A 26,632-nucleotide genomic window follows, 5' to 3' on the forward strand; every position below is an offset into this window, starting at 1 on the left:
GCAAATGTCCCTGGAAGTGGTAACAGGATTGAGTAGGAGATAGAGCTAGCTCTCCAAGGAGTTAGAGTTCCTTTCCTTCCTTTTCCCCTCCTTTTTGCCTCTGGGTCCTGCCACTCTCACTCAATACTAAATGGTCTATTTTTTTCTGCTGAGGATGCAGTTTGATTATCTACCACAAAGTTCCCAGATATTAAAGCCCAAAATAATTGTTCCTATTGTTAGTATATATGTGATGTGTGTGTACACACACTTTCTGATACATTCTTGCTTAACATAACAAAAGCAAAATACAAATCATTGGGACACTTGTTAAACAATGTCCTATCTCTAATCAAAAAAAGCAATCAGACATAACAACACTATAGACATTCCAATTCAAGTGAGGAATAAAATGAACATGTTTGTAACTACTACTCTTATCTCTGGAAATCATAAGCAATGCTATCAGATAAGGACAGCAAAGTACCAAAAAGTATTAGAAAGACTAGATAAAATGATCATTATTTGAAGACAATAGGTTTTTTTCCTCCTACCCAGAAAACCAGCTCAAAAGAATAATGTGGAGACTTGGAAGGAAAACATATATCACTGTTTCTCTATACAGCAGTGACCAATCGTAAAAGTAAAAATGTTCTATTTAGAGTAGCAACATACAAAATATGAAAACTTTCATAAGAATCAAATTCGGAAGTGTGTAAGACCTTTATGAAAAAATGAATATACCGAGGAAAAGAAAAACTGTAATATAAGCTGACCTTTTTTCTGAATTGGAAGAATCAGTTTTGTAAAGATATAACTTCTTCCCTGATTGAAAATCACTTAAATGTAATTCCGATAAAAATTTCAAGGGTATTTTGAGGTAAAGGGGGATTGGGGAAGAGCAATCAAAATGATTGTAAAACTCATCTGGACTAATAAATTTATGAATAGTAAAAATGATCTTTAAAAAGAATATTACTTTATAATTAGCTATGTTATAGTTCACAAATCTCTAGTAATGAAGACATTGAAATGGCAGAATTAAAGCATGAGTTTCATCTCTCCCACTTTTTTTTTCTAAAGATGAATATAAAGAAATTGATGTTCAGAAAGACAGTAAGAGGAGATTTTTGGGGCACCATCGCCAGGGAATTAATATGACTAGGACTGTCGGGGATTTTGAGAGGTTCTATAACATAAATAACTACCATTTATAGAATGATTATTACATGCCACATGCTGTGCTATGCATATTACATATATAACTTCATTTGATCCATAGAACAACTTTATGAAGTATTCATTTGGTATTATTTCCATTAGATAATTGAGAAAACTTTAGGAGACAGAAAATAGATGGAGTAGTAATAAATGGAGATTTCATGGGCAGAGGAAGTAAATCAGTTTGCCACAGAAAACCCAGAAGAGGCTAAGAATTGACACCAGGTACAATGGATGATGGAGATAAGATTCTACATAAGAGAGAGAGGTTAAAAGACTGCATACAGGAACTGTAAATCCTTCCTCTTAAATCTCCACATATCTACTCACAAGACATTCGTCGCATTAATTTAAAAGGAGATATCCAGGGCCTAGGACACCAAGTGTAGTTGTAGGAATGAGTGAGAGCTCAAAAAAGAATTCATTGAAAGTGTTTTTGGAACATTGTCACTTTCAGCCCCTTTTTCCTGTCCTATATGCAAAATATTACCAGCCAGGAGAACAAAGGGATCTTCTGGAGAGCAATTCAGCAGCAACCAAAAGACTTAGTACCTGACTGATATATAGGTTACTTCCCAAAAAACAAATGATATTCTACCCAGTGACTCACAGGTGAAGCTCCTCAGGTAATAGAATAAATATAAATGAACATCTATAAAATAGGCCCTGGAGAGGAAAAGAAAATTTTAGATGAGAAAAAGGGATTTTGGGTGAAATAAATATGCCCAGAAATATTTTTTAAAAATTTTTTCCCAGAGAAATAAAGGGCATCTAGAAATAAGCACAGTGTTTTAATAAGAAAAACAATCAGAGCACAAGAAACAGGTCCTGGAAACTAGAATTTTGACAGTTGAAATTAAAAATTCAATAGATGGCTGGAAGTTATATAGCTAAGGAAATCTTTCAGAAACAGAAAAAAAGCCCAGAGACTTTAAAAAAATATAGAGAAAAGATACATTCCTCAGTATATGATCATTGGATTCCCAGGATAATTGGAATTACAGGAGATAAAATGAAGAGTGGGGAGGAGACTGTTACATAGAAATTATACAAATAGTAATAAAATATATTTTCCCAGAATTGAAGGATGTGACTATCCAGATTGAAAAGGTCCATCATGTACCCAGCACAATGAGTAAACAAAAGATAAACAGACACATTTTCATCCAATTCTAGTATATCAGAGCAAAGAAGATTAAAAAGAGCCTCAAGGAGTATGAGGAGACAGATTCTGATTAAAAGAATGAGGATCAGAGTCGATTATGCTTCTGAATAGCAACATTGGATATAACTCTGGTGTGAACAAATTGGTTACATTACTATCTTTTTCCTTCTCTTCTGAGAAAGCAAACAAAGCAACAAGGGAAAAAAATAGAAACACGAAAACAAACATCAAAAAAATATTGCCCCACTTTTTCAGCAAATAAGGTGACAGACAAAATCAGCAGAACCCAAAAGAATGTCATTAACATTAAACTGAAAATGCAAAGAGAACACCTATAGGCCTCATGACTGGCAGATCTCAGAAAGCACCAGCAAAAGTAAACCTCCTGAAAAGAAGGAATTCACCCAGAAATGTAAAATCTAAACTCTATAAATCTAACAACTGTGGGGGGAGAAGTCATGAGGCTGGGATGCAGAGACAAAGGGCATAGAGAGAGTCTAGAGGGCTCCTAGCAGCAGATCTCAGAAAGATCCAGCAAAATCATACTCCCTGAAGGTGAAGGGCTCATCTGGAAGGGTAGGAGCTCTATCCTGCTCCCTGCTGCCAGTGACGGACCTGGGGATGAGGGCTGGTGCCAGAAATCCTTCTAGACTCAGCTTAGGTCACAGAACCAGAGGGAGCAGGGCTACACAAAATATTTCTCAGAGGATTCATATCGGTCAGAATTAGTGGTCTCTAAAGGGGATCAAATATATGGTGATGGAAGGAGAACTGACTCTGGGTGGTGAACACACAATGGGATTTATAGATGATGCAATACAGAATTGTACACCTGAAATCTATGTAACTTTACCAACAATTGTCACCCCAATAAACTTTAATTAAAAAAAAAAAAAAGAATCAGTGTTCTCTATGACAGCAAGGAGAGGGCCTTTGAAAGGTCTGAAGCCTAGAAAGGAACCCTGGCCCCTACCACCATTCATGAACCCACATGCAAATAGTTGGACCAGGAAGAAACATGCCATTAAAAAATGTGCAGATTGGTGCAGCCACTATGGAAATCAGTATGGAGGTATCTCAAAAAACTGGAAATGGAACTACCTTATGACCCAGCAATTCCACTCCTAGGTATCTATCCAGAGATATTCAAAACACTAATTTGAAAAAATTTATGCACCCCTATGTTTATTGCAGCACTATACACAATAGCCAAGACATGGAAACAACCGAAATGCCCATTGGTGGATGACTGGATTAAGAAACTGTGGTACATTTGCACAATAGAGTATTTATTACTCAGCCATAAAGAAGAATGAAATCTTACCATTTGCGATGATATGGATGGACCTAGAGAACATTATGCTAAGTGAAATAAGTCAGATGGAGAAAGACAAATACCATATGATCTCATTTATATGTGGAATATAAAGAATAGAATAAATGAATGAATTAATCAGAAACAGTCTCAGACATAGAGAGGAAAAACTGAGGGTTGCTAGATGGGAGGGGGGGTAAGAATAAAGGAGAAGGTGAGGGGATTAGAAAGCACTATTGGTAACCACAAGATGACCACAGGGATATGAAAGTCAGTTTGGGGAATATAATCAATAATGTAAAGAGTTTGTAGGACATCCTATGGACACTTATCTCATTACGGAGACCACTTCAGGGATGGTGTAGATGCCTGATCACTGCACTCACTGTACACCTGAAGCTGAAGCTGAATAATAATGAATGTCAACTATAATAAATATATATGTAAATATATATGTAGTGGATGGGGGGACAGGGGTTGTCACTCTGTGAGGGATATACATGACAAATGTCTAACTATTACATTATTTTGTACAACTGAAACTAATAATAAAAAATGTGTTCAAGAAAGGCTATGGCACAGCATCAGTAGAAGATTTTATAAATAAAAATGTGAAAAGAGCTGCAAAATTGACAAATGCATGAAAGACATTCACAGGAAAATGCTGTCACAGAACAGATGAAAATGCCGACCACACATTCCACCATGGGGTAAAATTCTTAACAAACTACCATCTCTATGTAGGAAGACCGCAGAACACACATGCTGGAACTCATGTCGGTAAATTTTTCTTTGACACTTCGCTGCACTTATTGCAGACTGAGAAAGTCCTTCCCCGTCAGAGAATATAAAACTATTCATGTTTTTAAAATCTCAGTTCAATTTTTACTAATTTAAAATTCTTTATAAAATATGATTTGAAGTAGGAATATAACTTAATTATTTTTCATTCATCAATTGTCTCAGTACTATTTATTGAATAAACCTTCCTTTGTCTACTATTAAAGGTTCTACTTTGATCATATTCTAAATTCTTGTATATGTGATAATATATATTATATTATATTATATCATATTATATATTATATATAATCACATATATCTCCATTAGTTTTCTTAATTTGTAACTCATTTAGATTCAATCTGTGAAGCTGAATTAAAAACAATACATCTACTATCTATAAAAACATCAACATATCACCAAATAAGGAAGGACCATAGACATTCCAGTTGAATAATACAGTTATATTTTGCAAAGGAAATTTTATTTACATTTAGTAGGAAAAACTTATATTACAAAGTATTTTTAAACATTTTAGTAAGATTATCCTTTTTCAATAAAAATATAAGCACCCTGGACATTGTGAATATATCCTACATAGAATGGAAATTGACCGTGGATATTGTCTATATATCCTACAGAGCATGGCTCTTTAGAAGACAAATAAGCCAGAGCCACATAGCCCAATTATAATGGTAACACCTCACTGTGTGGATGAAAAAGCCATCACTCTTGAAAAGGATTTTTCCGCTGGATTTGATACATTAATAAGAAACAAGCAAATACTTTTTACGTTTTCAATGGGATTTATTTATATTTAAATAAAAGTAGCAAATGTTAACATAAGTTATTTCCTTAAGAATATTTATTTGGTACAACCACATTGTTATCAAACATTTATGGACTATTCCCTGGCTCCATACTATTGAATTTTCCAAGTTATATGCATCCTCTTTTCCAAGTTTAAACTTAGCCTTGTGCACTGAAGAAGCATGGCTTGGCAGTGCAGAGTTTTCCCATGTGACAACCTGACATCAAGGAGAAACCTCTTGATGAGAATGTTTTATCTTTCATTCACTCACAAAATGGAATTTTTCTGTTTTGTGTGATTATCAGCCCCATATGATTTTGTTTTCATTTATTTTTTTCTTCTGATATTCTGAAAACAAATCAGTTAAAGCTAAGCAGTGTAGCAATATAACCAACCGAATACGTGGGATATTACATCTTATATAGGATGTTTTAGATGACACTGATGTTTTATATTATATATCTGTATTTATATGTTGGGCAGTATAAAGTTAGAAGCATATACACAAACATAAAAAAGATTTTTCTGAAAGTTGATGCATTGTTTTAACAATCACAAAAACCTGGGTTTATTTCCTTTTCAGGAGTACAGTAGAATAATTTCGTATTAAAATAGAAAGGTCTTGCTGCTCTCATTTTTTGATTTCTATGCTATACATTTTAAGTAACAGAATTATCCTGTGACTTTATTGCTAAAGCACTATTACTTGGTTAGATATGATTACCAGATTTCAGGCTGACTTTGCTGCTCTCATTCACGTTTTTGAACACTGCTTATTTCACTATACTTTTCCACACATGTGCTTATGCTAAAGATCCAAAAACCAAAACGGTGCCATTGGTAATAATAAATGTACAGCAATTAATTAGAACAGTGACAAATCTTAGGGGTTGAAGTTTTTGTTGTTAGGAGACCTCTGACTAGCCTGTTAAGTTAGCTGCACAGAGAAGCATTTTGGGATGGAAAAATGCATATTTCCAAGAAACTATAATGCATGCTTATTTGACTGCTAGAAATTCTCTACATTGATGTGTCGTGGATACTTAGAGTGGAATCTACATGCAGCTTCTTCAGCAAGCTTGTTGCTCTGTCAGGAGAGCCTGCGATATTACAGATGTCTCCCAGCCTGTCACTGCACATTTCTGTCTGTGCTCACTGCCAGGGAGGTTGCAGATTCTCCAACAAAATCCAATGTTAGATTTAGAACTGGAGGTGCTTAGTTTCAGATACCTATAGTACCTATAAGAAACAAATTTCAACAAATAGAACAAATTTATTTTAGAATTCTTATAGTATTTTTAACTGTGGTATGAATTATTTTTACATGTACTACAAATTTTTGCTTAAAAACAAATTGTTAATAAGAACTATTACTATTAAAGTGACTTAAGAACTCTTTTATGATCTAGTCAGAGGAAGTCCAACATAAATAACAGTTAAAATGTTATTTATATATATATGTATATATATGTGTGTGTATATCAAATGACTTTAAAAGAATATGTATATCTCAAATGACTTTAAAAAAATTTTTATTAGGTAACATTTAAAACATACAAAGTAAAATGAACCATCCTCACATACCCATCAACCATCTTAAAAAATTATCAATGATTCTGTTTGTCATTCTTTAGCAATATTCACTGATTGTTTAAATATCAGGCAATTTTCCAAATCTGCTTCACCTCTTTCAAAACTCAAGGAAACCAAATGAGCTAGGTCAGAGGCAGAATTATTATAAAGCTAATAAACCTTACTTTCATAGGTACCTTCCAAAAAAGGGGTCCTAGTAATATCTTTACACGTTTATATATTTTTGTTAAATTTACCAAAGTTAATTAGTTAAGACCACTGTCTCTTTCTATTTCAACTACCTTTCAGTCATATTTTCTCCTCTGATTGTAACCATGGAGTGGCAGTGGGCATTCCTGAGATTTTATTAAGGATTCACTGCGATGTATTTTTGCGCTTTGCAAATCTCTTCCATGTATAATTACATTATTGCTGGTCATTCCAGTTTGCAATGTCTTCTAGGAATATCACGGTAAATTCAAAGTACTTCTAGGTAAATTCAAAGTACTCACTCCATAGAAAACTTGAAATGCCCTGAAATCTTATAGCTCAGATATCTCAAACTCAATAGAGGTTTCCCAAATTTAATAACAATCCTAAAAATTACATTGCTATTAAAGAGTTGAGAATTTGCAAGAAACCTCTGTATACTGTCAAAAAGAAAAAAAGCAATTTTCCATGAACTATGCTAGAGGATAGTCTAAATTGTTTATCTATTCTTTCTATAGAAAAAGCTATTACAAAATTGTTGTCAAATGAAGAGGTAGCCAATATGTATGCAACTCTAAAAAAGTAGGATAAAAGTATTATACAGATATTAATAAAAATATTATACAATTTCCTCTACATGATGTGAAGTTGAGATATTTGTTAACTTTTAAACATTATGCAGTTTTAATAATTTATTCCAAATTAATACACAGTTGTAACTAATTGTGTATTCATACTTTTGTGTTTCTTTTCTTAAAGAGAGCTGTCCAAATTCTATAAGCTTCAGGTTCCACAAATCCTGGATCCATCCCTGAGGTAGATATTATTATTATCCCTGTTTAAATTAAAATTCAGAGAGGTCCAGTGACTTTCCAAAGGCCACACATTTATTAAGAGATAGAGCAGGCTTCAAAACTATATTTTCTGATCCTAAAATATTTAATTTTATATATCAACTAGGCTAGGCTATGGTACCCAGTTATTTGGTCAGACACTAGTCTAGATGTTGCTGTGTCAGTATTTTTAAGATGAGATTAATATTTAAATCAGTACATTTTCAGTAAAGCAGATTACTCTCCATAATGTGGGTGGGTCTCACCCAATCAGTTGAAAGCCTTAATAGCAAAGACTGAGGTCCTCTGAGGAAGGAGGAATTCTGTTTCTAGACTACTATTGGACTCAAGACTGCAATGTCAACTCTTCCCGAGGTTGCCAGCCTGCGAGCCTGCCCTGCAGATTTCAGACTTTCCAGTTTCCATAATTGTGTGTGCCAATTCCTTAAAATAAATTTCATATATACATTATCTATCTATCCATCTATCTATCTATCTGTCTGTCTGTCTGTCTATCTATCTATCTATCTATCTATCTATCTATCTATCTATCTATCTATCCTATTGCTTCTGTTTCTCTGGAGAACTATGCCTAATGCAAAAAGAAATACAAAGAACTATATGCTAGTGTTGGCTAACACCATATTTTCCCAAAAATAAGACATAACTGGAAAATAAGCCCTAGCATGATTTTTCAGGATGCTCGTAATATAAGCCCTACCCCCAAAATAAGCCCCAGTTAAGATAGTCAGCCAGACAGATGCATTTAGTACATCCATTGCAACACACGAGGGAAGTATTGAGTTATAAAATAGTAATAGTAATACATAAATATAAATAAATAACATTATTGACATTGATACTTGAAATAAATGTTAATATAAATTATAATGAAATATTTGTAAATACCCAAGCAGGCGCCTTTGGAGGACAGGTAAATGCCTATGTAAACAGATGAACTTGAGACTTATTGCTAAATGACCAATCAGAGTACAGACACAACACACAAATAACATGTGCACTTAATGAATGGACGTGGAAGTGTCTAATATGAATCTTCATAATTCAATACATCGTGTGTTGTAACGGACGTACTTAATGCACTTGTGCGAAATAAACGTTTTCTGAATTTTGGTGCCTGCAATTTTTCGTCGCTTTTGTGTGGACTATCATTCTTAACTGTCATCATTTTTGTTGCCATCCTGTCTCGTAAGTCTTTAATTAACAATTGAGTTAATGGTAGACTTAAAGGGAATAATATTTTGACCCCCAGATAAGATGAGTGCAAAAAGAAAGAGCTATTCCGTCGAGTACAAGAAAGGAATTGTGGAGGACTCCTGGGGCAAGAATCTTATGGCTTTCTGCAAAGAGAAGTTGGATCTCCGAATGGTCCGAAAATGGCGAGTCGGGTACAATAACCTCAGTCAACAAGTGGATGAGGGAAATGCTAAGAAATGCAAGTGTGGATCAGGTCGGCAACCATTATTTCCTGAGCTGGAAGACATCACCTGTGAATGGATTGCTGACAGGAGAGCAAAACTTTGGTTGTGTGCAGGGCTGATATTCAAGCATTTGCCCTTGCAATGGCACCACAGTTAGAAAAACGCCCAGAAGAATTCAAAGCATCACAACACTGGCTGGATGGCTTCCTTCAGTGATATGAACTATCTCTAAGATTGACAACACTGTTCAAGTTGGAAGATACTGAAGTTATTAAACGTGCACTTACATTCAAGTCCTTTGTTGATGGCATCGACTTTTCTAAATACAAACTCTGCGACATGATTGCTATGGATAAAACTGCAGTGTTTATGGGCCAAGGATCTCAAATGACAATTGATCAGGGGTGTGCCTTGTCAATCTACATTCCCTCCACTGGTTACAAAAGTGCACGTGTTACCTGTATTTTGGCAATTCGTCTGGATGGAAAGAAAGCCCCACCTTTCATCATCACTAAGGGCAAGAAAGATAAGGTTGAACGTGTTTCAGGCATTTATGTTCTTGAAACCAAAAAAGCCTGGTACACAAAAGCAGTTATAAGGAAGTGGGTGAATTTAACGCTGCCACTTGTTTTTGCAAGGTGGCCAAAGAGGTCTGCTAGTCTGGGATTCAGCCAGTGCTCACCGCACTAAAGACATGAAGAACTTCCTTGCAGAGAGAAGAATAGATCAAATAATGATTCCCGCAGGAATGACTGCCTAGCTCCAGGCTCTTGATATTGCAATAAACAAGCCATTCAAGGACCATTTGAACACAGAAATCAATGACTACATTGAAAATAGAATGGAGAGAAATCAGCGTGGAAACTTTGTGAAGCCTAGCCTGCAAGAGGTCGTGACTTGGGTGAAGAATTCATGGGATAAAATCACTGACAGCTGTGTTGCCAATGCACTACGAGCAGGCTACATGGACGAGAAGTGCTCGTTTAAGGAGAGTTCTATCGCTGGACATAAGAGATTGGGGCCAATGGTTCTGCAGGAAATGGAGTCGCAAGAAATTCAAGCTGGAATTCGGGGTTTGGAGAGTTATGATGATGTTCCAGAAGAAGATGACATGACTGTATTTGAATAAGTGTATATTTTTGTACATGAATAAATGTAGATTGTCATACATGAAAAAATAAGACACCCCCTGAAAATAAGCCCTAATGCGTCTTTTGGAGCAAAAATTAATATAAGACCCGGTCCTATTTTCGGGGAAATACGGTAGTTACTAATCATATGACCTTGTCAGTTCACTTAACCTCTTTAGGCTTTAGTTTCATTATCTCCAAAACAAGGAAATCATTTCAGACCAGGATTTTTCAACCTTGGCACAAATGATATTTATGGCTGGGTAATCTTTGTTGCGTGGGGGGCTCTCCTATACATTGTAGGATGTTTAGCAACATCCCTGGCTGTCCACTAGATGCCAGCAGTATCACCCCGTTGTGAATAGCCCAAAACATCTCCAGACATTTTCAAATATCCTCCAGTACAGGGGCAGGGGACAAAATCCCTCCCATCCTATTTGAGCACTGTTGTATTATTAGATCATTTTTAAATTATAATATAGGCATATGTAATATTATAGTAGAGATTATATATACTGAGGCAGCTTTGGAAATTTCGGGAGAAAGCTATTTGACTGCTTAGGAGGATTTTATAGAAGTGATATTTTAATATTCTGTAATTCTTATAAATATAACTTTCTTCAGCACTTATAAGAAAGAAGCAAAACATGGAAAAGGCCAGAAATATTGGCAACATCAAGCTCTTGGCAAAGTGCGAGCTGTAGGCAACTTAAGGGCAGTGAAAAATAGCATAAACGTAGCCACTTTAAAATGGAATTGGAGCTTCCATCCCAGAGGAAGTGCCTTTGCATGTTTTATTCCTTAACCTGCTGGAAAGTTAAAACAGGGCAAAATTACCTTTGTACTGAACCTAAAGCAGCATTTATCCAAAACAACTATTCGCAAAGATAATAAGAAAATAGGTATGACTATCAGACTGAAAATTAAAAACGTTCTTTAGAATTAGCATCACTGTGTTAACTTCTCTGCACAATAGCAATTCCTTCCTTCTATTCAGGTAATTATTTCCCTTCCTTTTCTCATAAGGACCCCTTACCTTTGCCTCCTAATTGGTACTCTATTTGGGTTCCTGTCTGACTCAGTGCTTCTTGAAGAGCTGTTCTTTTGGATCTCAAGTAAATGCTTGCGGCCTCTCATTTAGGCCTTTTAGTTTTAGGTTAATAGCAGTCAAGGAGTGAGACAGAATAGATGAAAAAGGAGGAAGGATGGACTTTAGCATTTATCTTCAAATAAATGAGTCTTAGCTGGGAAATGATTGTCCTTTCAAATACAAGCCACCAGTGGCAACTCTGAGCTCAGTAGTGGGTGGAGAGCACAGTCTGCCACATGACACATGGGTCGAGGTGGCTAGGCTTCTTGGATGTATAGAAATTCGTATAAGTCTACATGATTTCTCAATTCATATTGCCTTGCTAATATTAATGCAAGGAAAGGTATTTTTTCAAAGAATACATTTTTTGGTGGGAGGTTAAGGAGGGGGTATGGTTTGCCTCAATAAGTGTAATTACCTTTAGGCTCCTGTTAAATGACCAAGGAGAAAAATCAGCAGCATTCCACTAGATGGTGCTCTATCTGACTAATTCATCAAGCACAGATAAATTAAGTTTTATGTGACCCTGTCCTTCCCAGCATATTTTCTCAGTCCTCTGAAATAATTTTGATTTAGCGCTACTTCAAATGAAACATACCTGTCAATTAAAAAATTTTATTTTCCACTCAGAACATATTTACTTCTGACACCTTGTTAATCTCTACCTACTTCTGATTCAAAATATATGCTTTTGTATTCCAAGCAACTGGGCAACAAAGCAAGGCTCATGCTCAGAATGTACAAGAACATATTGTGTTCATAGCAAAAGACTGTTCCCCTTACAAATTTTAATTAATGTCATAGCCAGGTGACGTGAAAACACTACTACTGGCAAGTGCAAGCAAAACTGATATAAAAGTCTTTTAACTTTAATTTCTTCAACACTTTGCTGACTGATATTGTCAGATGAGTTTTGTCTTTATCCTTGGCAGTCTGAGATATTAAAAAAGGCAGAAGTTAGGATATTAAATTTTTTTTCAGAGCTCTGAAATACAATAATATGCTACAAAAGATAGCTCTATGACTTGGGGGCTAATTGCATGGCTGTTAGAAAGGGAACTTGGCCATTCTATACCAGGATAACAGGATACGCTCATGTCAAAAAGAGAATTCTAAGGGCTTATTTAAGCAATTATTTCCTAACTGGGAAGTTGTAAGGTTCACAATCTAATGAAAATTTTAATCACTTGGGGGAGGAAAATATCCTTATCTTTTATAAATTTTCAAGTCAATCTACCAGTGTATAAGAGCCAAGGGAAAGAATTCCTCTGCAGTTGTCATAAGTAGTTTTGTTTGTTTTTAAGGAAGAGAGAATATTGTTGACTCTCGTCAGTAAACTTACTTGTATAGCAAAATAGTGAGGGACTCTCAGGGAAGATGGGGGTGGGAGTCAGCAAGGGGTGGAGGGTGTGGGGGGGAATTACTGCATTATAGGCAATTCCATATCCCATTTAGAACACTGTCAGAAGAAAAAGACAAGTAAAATGGTCTCAAAAGTGACTAGAGTTGGGTGGAGAACAGGTAAAGTGGAAGTTAAAGATTGAAGTGAAAAAAAAATGGATAGAAAACCTGCCCTCATATGGTTACCATATATCTCTGTTTATCAATTAAAATAGTAACACAATAATGCATTATTTTCACATATTTTCCATCAAAATAATGCAGAGGAAGGATGAGCACAAGCCAAACACCAGGACGTTGGGTTGCTAAAGCAAACAAAATTCCACTTCGCAGTTTTGCATAGGGCAGGGCTTGACTACAACGTATATTTCCTTCAGAACTCACTAAAAACAAATAATCCTTTTTCCAGTATAATACAAATGTCTTGGTAAAAATCCTTATCAAACAAAGTATAACAACTCTTTAAAGATTTAAAGACAATTAGAAGCAGAGGGAGGATGGTGGGGGAGACTCCTCAATACTTCCAGCTAGTGTATCCGGCAAACCACTGTTTTCGAGTTTTAAGTTCAGTCCCAATAATGTACCTCAGAGATTTCCCAAGCGTCTGGATCTTTCTTGTTCTAGAGAGGCACTTCCTAAATTGTCATTTGTTCCTCCTTTGGTTCCTTTCTACCCCTACCTACAACTTAATACATGTTCTGTGAAGAAAAACAAAGTTTCTCAGTAAAACATATATTTGGAAAACACAAGATGCTATATACCCCCTTGTTAGAGATTTCTGGTACACTGGGCATATTAAAGGGTATCAAAATATCTGAGGGGTTCTGGGAAAGGAAAATCTGTGTAACTGAACTGATATCCCCAATTTATTTTACTTATTTTTTACATTTCATTGTTTTTATCTTTCATTATATTTTAATTTTTCAATTATATTTGACATTCAATATTATTTTATATTAGTTTCAGATGTACAGCATACTTGCTAGACATCTATATAATTTACCAAGTGACCCCCCCCGATTAGTCTAGTACCCATTTGGCATGATGCATAGTTATTACCATATTATTGACAATATTCCCTACGCTTTACGTGACTATTTTGTAATATTTTTTATTTTTAAAAAAGTTTTCATTAAAATATAACTAACAAACAATATTATATTAGTTTCAGGTGTACACCATAGTTGTCCAACATTTATATACCTAAAGAAGTGGTCACTGTGATAAGTCCAGCAACCATCTTGACACTGTACCACGCTATCACAATATTATTGACTATATTCCCTATGCTGTACATTACATCCCCATGACTTATTTATTTTATATGTGGAAATGTGGATCTCTTATTCCCCTTCACCTTTCCCCCCTGCCTTTTAAAAATTTTCCAATTACAGTTGACATTCAATATTATTTTATATTAGTTTCAGGTGTATAGCATAATGGTTAGACATCTATATAATTTACAAAGTGATCCACCTGACTAGTCTAATACCCATCTGGCACTATACATAGTTATTACCATATTATTGACTATAATCCTTATGCTATACTTTACATCCCCCTTACTATTTCATAACTACCAATTTGTACTTAATCCCTTTACCTTTTTCACCCTGCTCCCAATCCCCCTCCCATCTGGCTACCATCAGCTTGTTCCTTGCATCTGAGTCTGTTTTCGTTTTGCTTTTTTGTGTTGTTCTTTAGATTCCATATATAAGTGAGATCATATGGTATTTGTCTTTCTCTGTCTGAATTATTCCACTTAGTATAATACCTTTCCCTTCCCTGTTGCCACCTTCGCTCCCAGGAATAACTATTAGCATTTCACAGGCTACTAGTATTCTCTAGTAGAGTGTTCAGAAAAAGCTATTCCAGGGATAAAAGTATTACATCTTTTTGCCATGTTAAAAGGATTGCGAAGATTTAAAAGACTTACCAAAAGGATCTACTTAATATCCTGAGAGTTCATATTTTTGCTTAAATTTGGCTTCTTGGTACAGTTATTCAGCTTTTGCCCTATCATTCTCCTGATTGAAACATCATCTGAGTTGGGAAATAACTGTTTTGTGACTCCTGTAAAAACAACAATAAGAACACACAAAAACACTTTATGAGGCCTTTGCATCTTAAGGTCCGAACTGAAATAAAACATCAAACAATCCACATTGTAATTTTCTCTCCATTTTGCAAAAGCAATCCAAACACACTTGAGATATTTAAATAGATGAGTATATAAACAATTTTTACAAAGCAAAGCAAGAGATAATGAAGGTCTATATTTTAAACTAAGAGCATACATATTTGTCTTCTTATAGTACCACTCAATTTTAACCTTGCTACTTACTCTGCACTCTAAGTTCCCCTTGCTCCAAAATGTTGGGAATTTAATTTTATCCATCCCAACATCAGCTGAAACAACTAGAGTCTGACTGACCCTTTTCCAAGTAAGAAATTACATACATACTGTTCAAATGTAGAGAGCTGGGATTCCGTGATTCCCTAAATTTGTTGGATATTTGCAAAAAAAATAAATAAATAAAATTATCTGATAATCTAGATTATTATACTTAAAGAGATTCATTAACTTAAAAACCATAAAAAGGATAGTCAAATTAACCTCTATTTTTCTAGAATAAAAGAGATAGAACCAAGGTAAGACAGAAAAACAAAACTGAAATTAGGTTTGAAAAGATTTTGAAAATTTACTTTTTTAAAACTATGAATTTTATGAATCCAAACTTTTCAGTGATATATAATTTAATAACTGCTTTTCATGTAAAGTTTTTCTACAAAATTTCCCATGTTTAATAAAGTTTAGACTATTCTGAGATTCTTTCATAGAAAAATAAACTTGGAAAAGAAAGACCATGAAAGAAAAATTTAACCTTGAATGGTAAACTATTTCAAATTCATGTGACAGTAAAATTCAATCATATTATTATCACCTATGATTTCTTGAACTTCATTCTGATTCATAGCTGGTTTTACAGCTTTGTCCCTCGAAGTAGAGGATTTTGCACCCGTCAGGCTGTGTGTGGCCATGTATTCATTTGTGTAAAGTACTTGCATTAAATCATTAATAAACTTCTGAGGCTTGCTTTTGTTACAACGGGCAATCTGCCATTTTTCAATCTTGAACTAAAAAAATAAATGAAATTGGGAAAAAACAAAGAAAGTAATATCTGGAGAAATATACTTTTAATTAAGACATGCCAGAACAAAAAAATCAACATACGTTAAAGTGAGGTATTATACTTTTAATAGTTAGAGTTAAATGTTATCTTTGAGATAATTCCCCATATCTATGAAGTATTTGTTCCAGAGTATATACAAATTCTTGTCATGGAATCTGGATTTGGTACTTTAAGCATTAGTCCCCTCCTCTTCACTTCCTACTAAGGTAATAGGCAGAATAATGGTCCACTGAAGACATCCACATCCTACTTCCTGGAACTTGTGTATATGGTTGCCTTATATGAGAAAAATGACTTTGCAGGTGTGATTAAAGTTAAGGATCTTGAGATGGGGAGATTATCCTGGATTATGCAAGTGGGACCAATCTAATCACAGGAGCCCTTAAATGCAGAAGAGGGAGGCAGAAGAATGGGTCAGAGAAAAGAAACAGATGGAGTAGAGATTCCAAGAGTAAGAGGGAATTTGCTTGCATGGCTGGCTGTGAAGATGCTGGAAATGGGCCTCAAGCCAGGGAATGTGGTTGCTTCAAAAAGCAGGAATGGCTTTCATGTTTATAGTCACCAAGAAAATGGGGACCTCAGTTCTATCACAAGCAACTACTTGAGTTCTACAACAACTCACATGAACAGGACACAGATTTTTCTATAGAACCTCCAGAAAGGTGTGACCTGCCAACAGCTTGATGTTACCACACTTCTGATCTACAGAACTTGGAAAAAGTCCATTTGTGTTATTATAAATCACTATTTTTTTTGGTAATCTACTATACAGCAAAAGGAAATTACACTAAGATTCAAATATTCTGAATGTTAGCTTTTTCGTATTTAATGATTGCTCTTGAAGGCATCTTTTCCCAGGCTAAAACCTGAGTCTAACAAAACACTTGCCTTTTTAGCTTCTGTTTCTTGATTAAGAGAAATTGGAAAAGTAGAAAGAGAATTGTGTCCAGCCAGCATGTAGACGCTGAAATTTACATTCGTTCAGCGACATAATTTTACTTAAACACCCCTTAGCGCATTGTTATCCTTCTGTCATTGGATTAAGAATTTTCTAGTTTAAAAACTTCATCATTATCCACAATTTGACTAGTTTTTTAAACTGGATATTTGTTTCACAAATATTAATTTATTGTAAAAAAAAAAACCACACCCAAATAAAACTGTTTAAAGCAATTTGAATGTTATGGTTGTGACCTAAAGTTACCTAAAGTTATCTGATGAAACAATGGTCATTTTGTACTCTTATTTTAATTTTTGTATTTAACTGTATCCCAGCGAAAGATAGGGCAGGTATTCCAACTGACCTGCTTATCATCAGTATGATGCTCTTCTTCAGCTTTCAAGGAAATTGGTGAACTGGAATTAGAATCAGAATTACTGCACATTGAGGCAAATGATTCTGGTGAGGAGTTGTTTGTTGCTCTCCAGAGAGTAGATGCAGGTGTAGACATGGTTCCTCCACCCTTGAGGACGGCCTCCGCCATACCAACCAATTCTTCAAACTGCGTAACTGCCTGTGGTAACACTAGAATGGCAAAAAAAAAGTAACACTTTAGAAATACTTTTAACAATGGGCATATATATTTATTTTTATTGGGTAGATATGCATAGAAATACGTGGAACAAATTGGTAACATTTGCTACCTTTGAAAAATAAACATAGTAAGAGGAGTGGTTGGAATACATTTACTTATTATTATTAAATAATTTAATAATTGCTTCATAATAAAAAATCAATTTTAAAACATTTGGTGATTGCATTTAAATGTATATACATTACATCATAACTAAAATCAGTGTTTTAAAAAGTTGATTCTTTTTTCTAACTGCTAATAGTATTATCTGAAGGTATTTAATCTCTTCATTGTAGACATTACTGATTCTATGATCAATCACCTTCCAGATACTTACATTAGGCCAGCTTAAATGATAAGATAAAATTAACCATTTCTCACATATCAAAATGAATTTTCTATGACCTTTGTGTGTCGTTTGTCAGGGAGTCAAATTTAATTTATCAAATTAATAAAAAGTCATTGCCACAATTCAAACCTATTTTTTCACATATTGAAGGTAAATTTTGACTGAATGTTCTCTTTGTTCCTTTTTTAAGTGGAAACTTACACATTCAAAGGTTTCATGCCTCCATGTAAAATGGTCTTCTCTGGTGTTATATTTAGTTTGTTTCCTAAGGACAAATAACATTTTGTTGGAGTTGGAAGTCACCTTGAACCCTATCTAATGCAACTCCTCACTCTATGGTTGAGGGTACTGCCTACTGGGGGGCGGGCAAAAAGACTCTGAAACTTTTTTTGTACTTATCTTAAGCATATTATTGAACTATAACCTTTAGAATAATACTTGATTTGAGAGCTGAAAAATCACGTATATTGATGACATGTCCAAATCAATGCATCTGGTACTATATTAGTAGAAAAAGAAGAAAATCTACTAAAGAAAATCTTATATTCTTTAAATTAATATTTATTAAGCATCTCTCATGTGCCAGACACTTATTTAATCAGCGATTATTTATTGAGCATTTAATAATATTAAGCACTTATCTAGCTTTTGCTCTGTGCCAGGCACTATTCTGGTGACTTTAATCATGTTCATTTATTTAATCCTCATTGTAACTCTCTGAGGTAGGTATAATCATCGTCCCCGATTTACAGATGAGGACAATTAGGCAATGAAAGATTAAATCACCCGTACAGGCTCGACTCAGTGAAAAGAGAGACCAAGATTCAAATTCAGACTGCCAATTTCATGCTATAAACTACAGTTGACCCTTGAACAACACGAGTTTGAATTACATGGGTCCACTTACATGGGGATTTTTTTCAATAAATATATTGGAACATGTTTTGGAGATTTGTTACAATTTGAAAAACCTCGAACCATGTAGCCTAGAAACATTCAGAAAAAGTTAGGTATGTCATGAACGCATATAATACATGTAATATTCAAACTATGTGTTCATCGACTGTTTATGTTATCAGTAAGGCTCCCAGTCAATGGTAGGCTATTAGTAGTTAAATTTTTGGGGGAGTCAAAAGTTATATGTTGAGTTTTGACTGCATGGGGGGGAGGGTCAGTACCCCTAAACCCTGCATTGTTCGAGGGTCAACTGTACTATATTATGCAGACTCTCAACATTTGCCAACCACTATGTTAGGTGCTAGGGATGAAACTGAGAGCAAAACCAGATGTGATTCTAGCTTTTCGGAACTGAGATGAGGTGGGGGGCATTATTTACATAAGCATGCTGTATAGTAAGAATTTGGCCTGCTCAAAGTGAGGTCTCTATCCTAACCCTCCTGGCCCCCAAATTCCTAGAAAGTAATCTCTGAACCCTTGGAAATTTCCAAGGACAGGAGTGTCTTTCTTAGTCCTGGTGACGCCCTCAGACCACACCTTATAGTTTATGCGAAGTGTTTCTTGGGGTGGGAACAATCACACCCAATAGCCTTAGGGTAGAAGCTGGCCTTAGCCAGAAAGCCAGAAAGATTTAGAGACTGAGTTCAACCACATAGGCAATCAATCAATCAATCAATCAATCAGTTAGTCAGTTACGTCTACATTTAGTGATAATGAATCCTCACTAAAAACTTTGAACACCAGAGCTCAGGTGAGCTCCTGGAGAGGTAATACTTCATGCATATTGTCACACATTTATGCTAGGAGGGTAATGTATCCTGAGGACAGCAGAAGCTTCACATTTGGAAACTGCCCATACTCTGCCCTATGTCTCTTCCACCTTTGGCTGGTTCTAATTTGTATTCTTTCCTGGTCATAAATGAACCATGAGTATAATAGATTTCAGTGCGTTGTGAGTGTCTTTAGTAAATTATTGAACCGGAGGATGGTTTTGGAAAACCCATGAACTTGGGGTTGGCATGAGAAGTCTGAGGCAGACTTGGCAATCTAGAGGACAGTGCAGTTTAGCTAACTCAAGGTCCATGCAAAGAAATGAAAAATTATAGTTGTAAAGTATGTAAAAAATAACATAAATGAAGCCACTTTCAAATGAGCGGGAACCACCATCCTAGAGTCACTGCCTTTGCACATCTTACTCCTCAAACTTGTGGAATGTTAAGACTGGAAAAAATGACCTTTGGACTGGTCTAAAGCAGTACAGATCCTGAACAACTGTTTGCAAAGATAACAAGATAGCAGATTTTATGATCACCAGACTGAAAAAGAAAAATATTCTTTAGAATTAGCATCACTATTTTAGCTTATTTGCATGTGTAAAATTTCCTTCCTTCTATGCATGTAATTGTACCCATTCCCTTTTTCATAAACACCCTTTGTCTTCACCTTGCAATTGGAACACTATTTGGGTTTCTGCCTGAATCAGTGCTTCCTGAATAGCTGTGTTTTTGGATCTCAAGTAAATGCTTGTTGTCTCTCACTTTGGTCTTTTATTTTTAGGTTAACAAGTGCCACAAAGGAAAGTGTAATGGGGTTGACCCATCCTGGGGAGGGGAGAGGCATGGAAGGCTTCTTTGGGGAGGTCAGGACTGATCTGAGAGCTGAAGGCTGAGAAAAAATTAAATAGCTGGAGAGAAGAAGGAGGCCATCAGAGACATACTAGGAAACACAAGTTCTGTATTTGAGAAACTGCAGGAAGGCCAAAGCTAGAATGCAAAGAGAAAAGAGGAATTTGGTATAAAGTGACGTTTCAAGGCTATTTACTGTGTTTTCTAATAATGAAAATTGTACCTGTTCATTGGAATACATCCTTCTTGTCATTTCTATATTTGTATCTGTCTATACGCATGTATTTTCTTTTACACAATTAGGACCATACTGTATATACAGCATTGTATTATGGTTCTGTTTTCCAATTAGGACTGTAAGGTGAATATTTTTCCTGTTTTATCAAATCTTCTTGGAAAATATGAGTTTTGAGGTCTAATTTAGATAGCATCCCAGGTCTTACAGGAAGTCTTAGTGGAACTTAAGTAGGTAAAGGGAAATGAGTGACAAAAGGATACACTTGGTTAATGCACACCCATGAAAATATAGAACATTTCCATCCTCTCAGAAAGTGGCCTCATGTCCCTTCTCAGTCCCTGGACTTGCTTCAGAGACAACCACTGATCTGACATCTTTCTTTACCAGAGGTAAGTTTCACCTGTTCTTGAATTCCATATAAATGGATTCAAACAGTATACATTCTCCTCTTTTTGTCTGACTTTTTTTTCCCCTCTGTGTCATGTTTTGAGATTCATTCATGCTGCTCAGTTATTCATTTTCAGTTTTTGTTGTTGACTAATATTCAATTATATGGATACTCCACAATGAATGTGTCCATTCACCTGTTGATGGGTTATTTGCCACTTGAAAACATGACTTTAATGGTTCCCTAATATTCCAAGGTATTGATATTATATAATTTACTTAAATGCTTTTTATTAAAAAATCTTTTTGGGATTTAGTTTGCTTCCAATTTTTCTTTATTACAAACAAAACTCCGATGAACGCCTTAGCCCGTATGTCTTCATATGTATCTCTGATCACCTCAATGCTATAAATTCCTGAAAGGATAATAATAGGGTCACAGATATAAATGTTTTCAAGACTCAATATTGCTGAATTACTCTCCGAAATGATTCTTCCAACTTACACTCCCACCAGCAACGTAAAAATGGGCTATTTCACTGTAGTATCAATAATAGGTATTAATCATTAACAACAATCTTCACTATTTCGATAGGTTAAAATCTTGGTACAATTTAAATTGCAATTATTTGATTATTGTGAAGTTAAATATATATTTATTTGTTTATGATTATTTGAACTTCCATGAATTATCTATTGGACCATGGAATATTAGTACTTTTCCTATTTTATAAGAACTTAAAAGATTTTTGTAAAGTGCTTATCAGAGTGGCTAGTGCTTTATAGACACAGTATGTTAGCTATTATTAACTCCCTTACATATTAAGCATTCTAACCTTTTATTTGTTATAAGTTGAAAGTAGTTTTCTTAGAATGTTAATTTTAAACCTTAATTTGAAGGTTTCTTTTTGAAGCACACACCCACGTTTTTAGTTTCGGGTAAAGTAGCAGTCTTTTCTTTAGTATATTATCCATTTATTTTATGTGCAAAAAGTCATTCATCATTCAGCTCAATTAACTATTTCCCCATATAGTTTGTATAGTTTAGACATCTTTTGACAGTAAGTGTTTCCCCCTAGAGATATATTTTGAACTTCTAATGAAAAAGTTTAAACTTTTTACTATTTTATTTTACAAAAATAGTAAACACTCATATACCCATCCGCCAGTTCCAACTCACAGCCATCTTGTTGCGTCTATACTCCCATCCACTTCCACCCCACCCTTAAGATTACTTGAACCAAATGACAGGCATTATCTCATTTCATCTATAACTACTTCCATATGTATCTCTAAAAGGTAAGAAATTTTAAAAGTATAACTGTAACACCATTGTCACAGCCAGAAATACTTAACAATAGCTCCTTAATAACATTAAAAACACCTAGTAAATGTTCGAATTTCTTCAAATGTCTGATTTTGTTAAAGTCAGAATCAGGATTCAAATAAGGTCCGTACATTACAATTGGTTGTTATCTCTCATCTAAACTGTAAGTTTCCTCTCCCTCTCCTAGTTTTTCCTTGCAATTAGTTGAAGAAACTGGCTCATTTGTCCTGCAGGTTTCCCATGGCCTGGGATTACACCCCTTAAGTGAGCTTTAACATATTCTCAGATTCCCTGTATTAGATCTAAATTAGTAGTTAGGTGTAAAGGCTTGATCAGATTTAGGTAGTGTTTTGACCTCCACGAGGTGGCATTTAACGCATGGTTACTTTTGTGTGATATTAGCAATCACTGATGATCACTGCTTTGATTCATTATGCCATGAAGGGTTGCACAATGGCATTACATGGCCATATCTAGGTGCTAGGAGTGCTCTTCGCTACTGGGTTCTTGTTTGTAGGTTTAATTAGTGAACAATATTAGAAAATATTATTAATTTTTAAAGATAAAATTCATCATGTGTTTAAACAGGTGTTTTTCATTTAAATTCAGAACACAGCGTTTCCATTTAAACTATAGTTATGTTTTTAGTATGCCACATGGGGTGAAATGAGAACCTAACTTGAACTGGCCACCTCCCCCTCCCCCCAGGAGATTATTTGTTGAATAAGTCATTGTCATGCAGGGAGTCACATGGGGTCTCTGCTCCCGCTCCCCACATAAGAACGCAGGACATGGTGAGGCCAAAAAGGAACACCCACGGAGCCATAGGTAAGGGCGTCATACCACTATAGTCTCGCTGGTCGCTGGGTTGGAGATACAGGAGGCAGGAATCACATGATCCGCAATCCACACTCTGCCACACTACACGCTTGCCAGCCACCATCTTCTTGCTAGCCCCTGTTATTGCCAGCGTAGCCACAGCAGTTATATTAGTGGCCAATGGCTCACTGGTTATAGCTGACGGCCAAGTAGCTACAGCTGATGGCCATCTTCTACTGTAGCCAGCACCTTTCCATGTGAGGCCGAGAGCCTGGAAACTGCACTCCTGGCTCTGTCCCCACACTCCACCCCTACAGGGTCTCACCTCACAATCTATGTGACAAGCATCTTCCCCAAGGGTTCCTGTGCAAGGAGCCTGGAGGTGAATGCAGTATCCTGGACACAGCAAGGCTCTCTGGACCCAGCCAGGTATTCTCAGGGTACCACCAGTCCTTCTGGGCACAGCCAGACTTCCTAGACTCCTTAGGGTACCACCAGTCTCCTCCTGCCCTCCTGGCAGGCGGTACTGTCGCACTGTAACCACGCGCCAGGGCTGTGGCAACACTTGAGGAGGATGGTGAGCATGCCCGCGTGTCACTGCTTTCACCACCCGGATCTGTTTCCTACCGACGTCTGTAAGCTGAGGCCATGTAGCACATCCACCCCTAGAATATACTCCGGAACGGGGGAGACATAAACATTGTAGGTACGAGGGGGAAGCCTTCCTATACCCAGTGGTAAAGAAATGGGTTTCACAGTCACAGTCTTTTCCCCATAGCCATCAATGCAGATTGCTGGTCCCAGGAACAGTTCTGGATTCCCATAAACGAGACTGCAGTCTGCGCCAGTGTCAACTAGACATTAGAAGGGGACCATTGTATGGACAGTTCCAGGTGGGGCCTCTGGTCCCTGCTCGTCCCCTCTGACCAGGTACCTTGGCCCCACCCCTAATCAAGCTGGAAGGAGTCGGCCTCACGTGGCTGCATGAAGTCCTGGAGGGACACGGGTCGTGCTTTCCCAGACTTCTCCTTTAGGCTTCTACGGAATTGCTGTTGTGGACGCAACTGTTTCCAAAGTTCCAGCAGGAGTGCATTGGGTTGTCAGTCTATTTTCTCCCGATCGACCCCTGCTGCCACGAGATCATGCCACATCTGTGGGCGTGTTACTCTCTGAGGCCCGCGACCTCGCCCCTTTACCTTTGGTTTGGGCTTCCAGGTCTCAACTGAGTGGACCTCCTGTTTTAACTTCCTTCGCCTCCGGCTTTCAACATCCCCTAGGGTGGCCATGGCAGTTGTAACTTCATGGATCCGTCGCCCTACATAGGGTGTTAGAATAGCAACCAAGGATCCAAAAGCACTCGCAGGTGCATTATCCAAAACCAGATCTCTCATGCTGGCTGTAAAAAGCTCGTCATCCAGCCCCTGCATGTTAAGGTTAAAAATAGCATGTCTCATACCCATTTCACGGATGATTTGCGTAAGTTCCGTATATGACTGCCATTGACTCACAGTGTCTGGCAGCTCGCCAGCCTGTCCCCATACTGTGTGTACCGCCGCAGTGAGCCACTCCATTAGAGAATGGTTACCTGGCTCGCTGCGCCATTTGTCATGCAAGGAGTCACGCAGGGTCTCTAGTCCCGCTCCCCACATAAGAACACAGGATATGGTGAGGCCAAAAAGGAACACCCACAGAGCCATAGGTAGGGGAGTCATACCACCATAGTCTCTCTGGCGGCTGGGTTGGAGGAGCCATGAGGCAGGAGCCACATGATCCGCAATTCACACTCCGCCACACTATGCGCTTGCCGGCCACCATCTTCTTGCTAGCCCCCATTTTTGCTAGCGTAGCCACAGCAGTTATATTAGTGGCCAATGGCTCACTGGTTACAGCTGATGGCCAAGTAGCCACAGCTGATGGCCATCTACTACCTGATCCAGCACCTTTCCACGTGAGGCCAAGAGCCTGGAAACTGCTCTCTGGGGCTCTGTCCCCACAGTCATCCTTTTACTAACTGACTTGCAGGACTTGCTACGTAAATTACCAGGCCCATTGCTAAATGAAAATGCAGGACTCCTTGTCCAAAATGTCTTAAGAGTTTTAATATGGTAGCAGCAGAGCCGTTAACCATTTTGTGGGGCCTTCCTAAGAGCAGGGTCCTGTGTAACTGCACAAGTGACACACCATGAAGCTGGCCCTGATCACTTGTGATAGCGAACACCATAACAGCAAAACTTACATAGCATTTGCTATCACTAGGCTCTGTACTGAATGCTTTACAAGTCACCCAGGTAATTACTTTTATTATTTCCATTTTTGAGATGAGGAAACTGAGGCACTGAATGGTTAAACAACTTGCACAAGATTACACAGCTAGTAGGTGGTAGAGGCAGGGTTTGAATTATTAGAACTTTATATGATTTAATGTTGACAAGTTATGTCCTCATATTCTTTTTCAAATTGTTCTTAATTGATTTTGCCTATTTATTTTTCAGGTTAAGTTTAGACTAATTATTGTCAAATTACAACAAACAAACAAACGAATAAAACAATCATTGGTATTTTGATTGGGATTCCATTCAAACTATTAGTTACTTTGGGATGTGAAATGTCTCTCCATTTATTTAGGTATATATTTCCTGCTCAGTTTTAAATTTTTCTACATAAATCCCACAAGTTTTTGTTAGGATAATTACTAGATATTGTATAGTTTGTAATTAATATGAATCGATTCTTTTTTCTTTCTTTGAGGAATGTAACCAGCAATTTTTGATCTACATGTAAGGAAATTACTGATTTAAAAAAAATGGCAGTTAGCAGATTTGGAGCACCTATTATGAACTGAGCACTTGTTATTTTTAAAATAAAATAAGACTTATCATGAAAAACAGTAGTCCTTTGTCTTATCACTAACCCCCTTGATTATCACTCCTACAGGCTACCACTTCCAATCCATTTAACTGTTTCTTCTGCTAGTTATCAGTCTAGTCTTAAATAATAATATACACATACAGCTATAGAGGGTGCCAAAAAATGTATACACATTTTAAGAAAGGAAAAAAACTGTATTAAAATTATGCTGTTGGTAACCATTTTGAGCACTTTTTGTAATTGCTTAAGTCAAACGTGTCTTGTATTCATCTTTTGTTATCGATATACATTGAGTATTACAATTTTAATACAGTTTTTTCCTTTCTTAAAATTTTTAAGGCACC

At 36.4% G+C, this 26,632-nt stretch overlaps 1 protein-coding gene across 3 annotated transcripts in view; it reads right to left on the reverse strand.

Moving 5' to 3' along the window:
* Positions 1-26,632, reverse strand: part of BEND6 (BEN domain containing 6) — a 42,738-nt gene that overhangs the window by 2,317 nt on the left and 13,789 nt on the right. Inside the window, exons 4-8 of one of the 3 annotated variants that reach the window (XR_013992688.1) lie at positions 18,269-18,332; positions 17,449-17,669; positions 15,896-16,088; positions 14,887-15,023; positions 4,919-6,511 (exon numbers count right to left, since the gene is read on the reverse strand). Coding sequence is in view for 2 of the 3 variants with exons in the window: in XM_081039566.1 (XP_080895692.1) it covers positions 14,896-15,023; positions 15,896-16,088; positions 17,449-17,669 (542 nt within the window). In the remaining variant the exon portion in view is untranslated. Of the gene's footprint in view, positions 1-4,918; positions 6,512-14,886; positions 15,024-15,895; positions 16,089-17,448; positions 17,670-18,268; positions 18,333-26,632 lie in introns of those variants that run through there. The other 2 variants (XM_081039565.1, XM_081039566.1) reach the window with 2 other exon arrangements.

This window comes from Rhinolophus hipposideros (genome assembly GCF_964194185.1).
Source record: "Rhinolophus hipposideros genome assembly, chromosome: 3".
NCBI lineage: Eukaryota > Metazoa > Chordata > Mammalia > Chiroptera > Rhinolophidae > Rhinolophus > Rhinolophus hipposideros.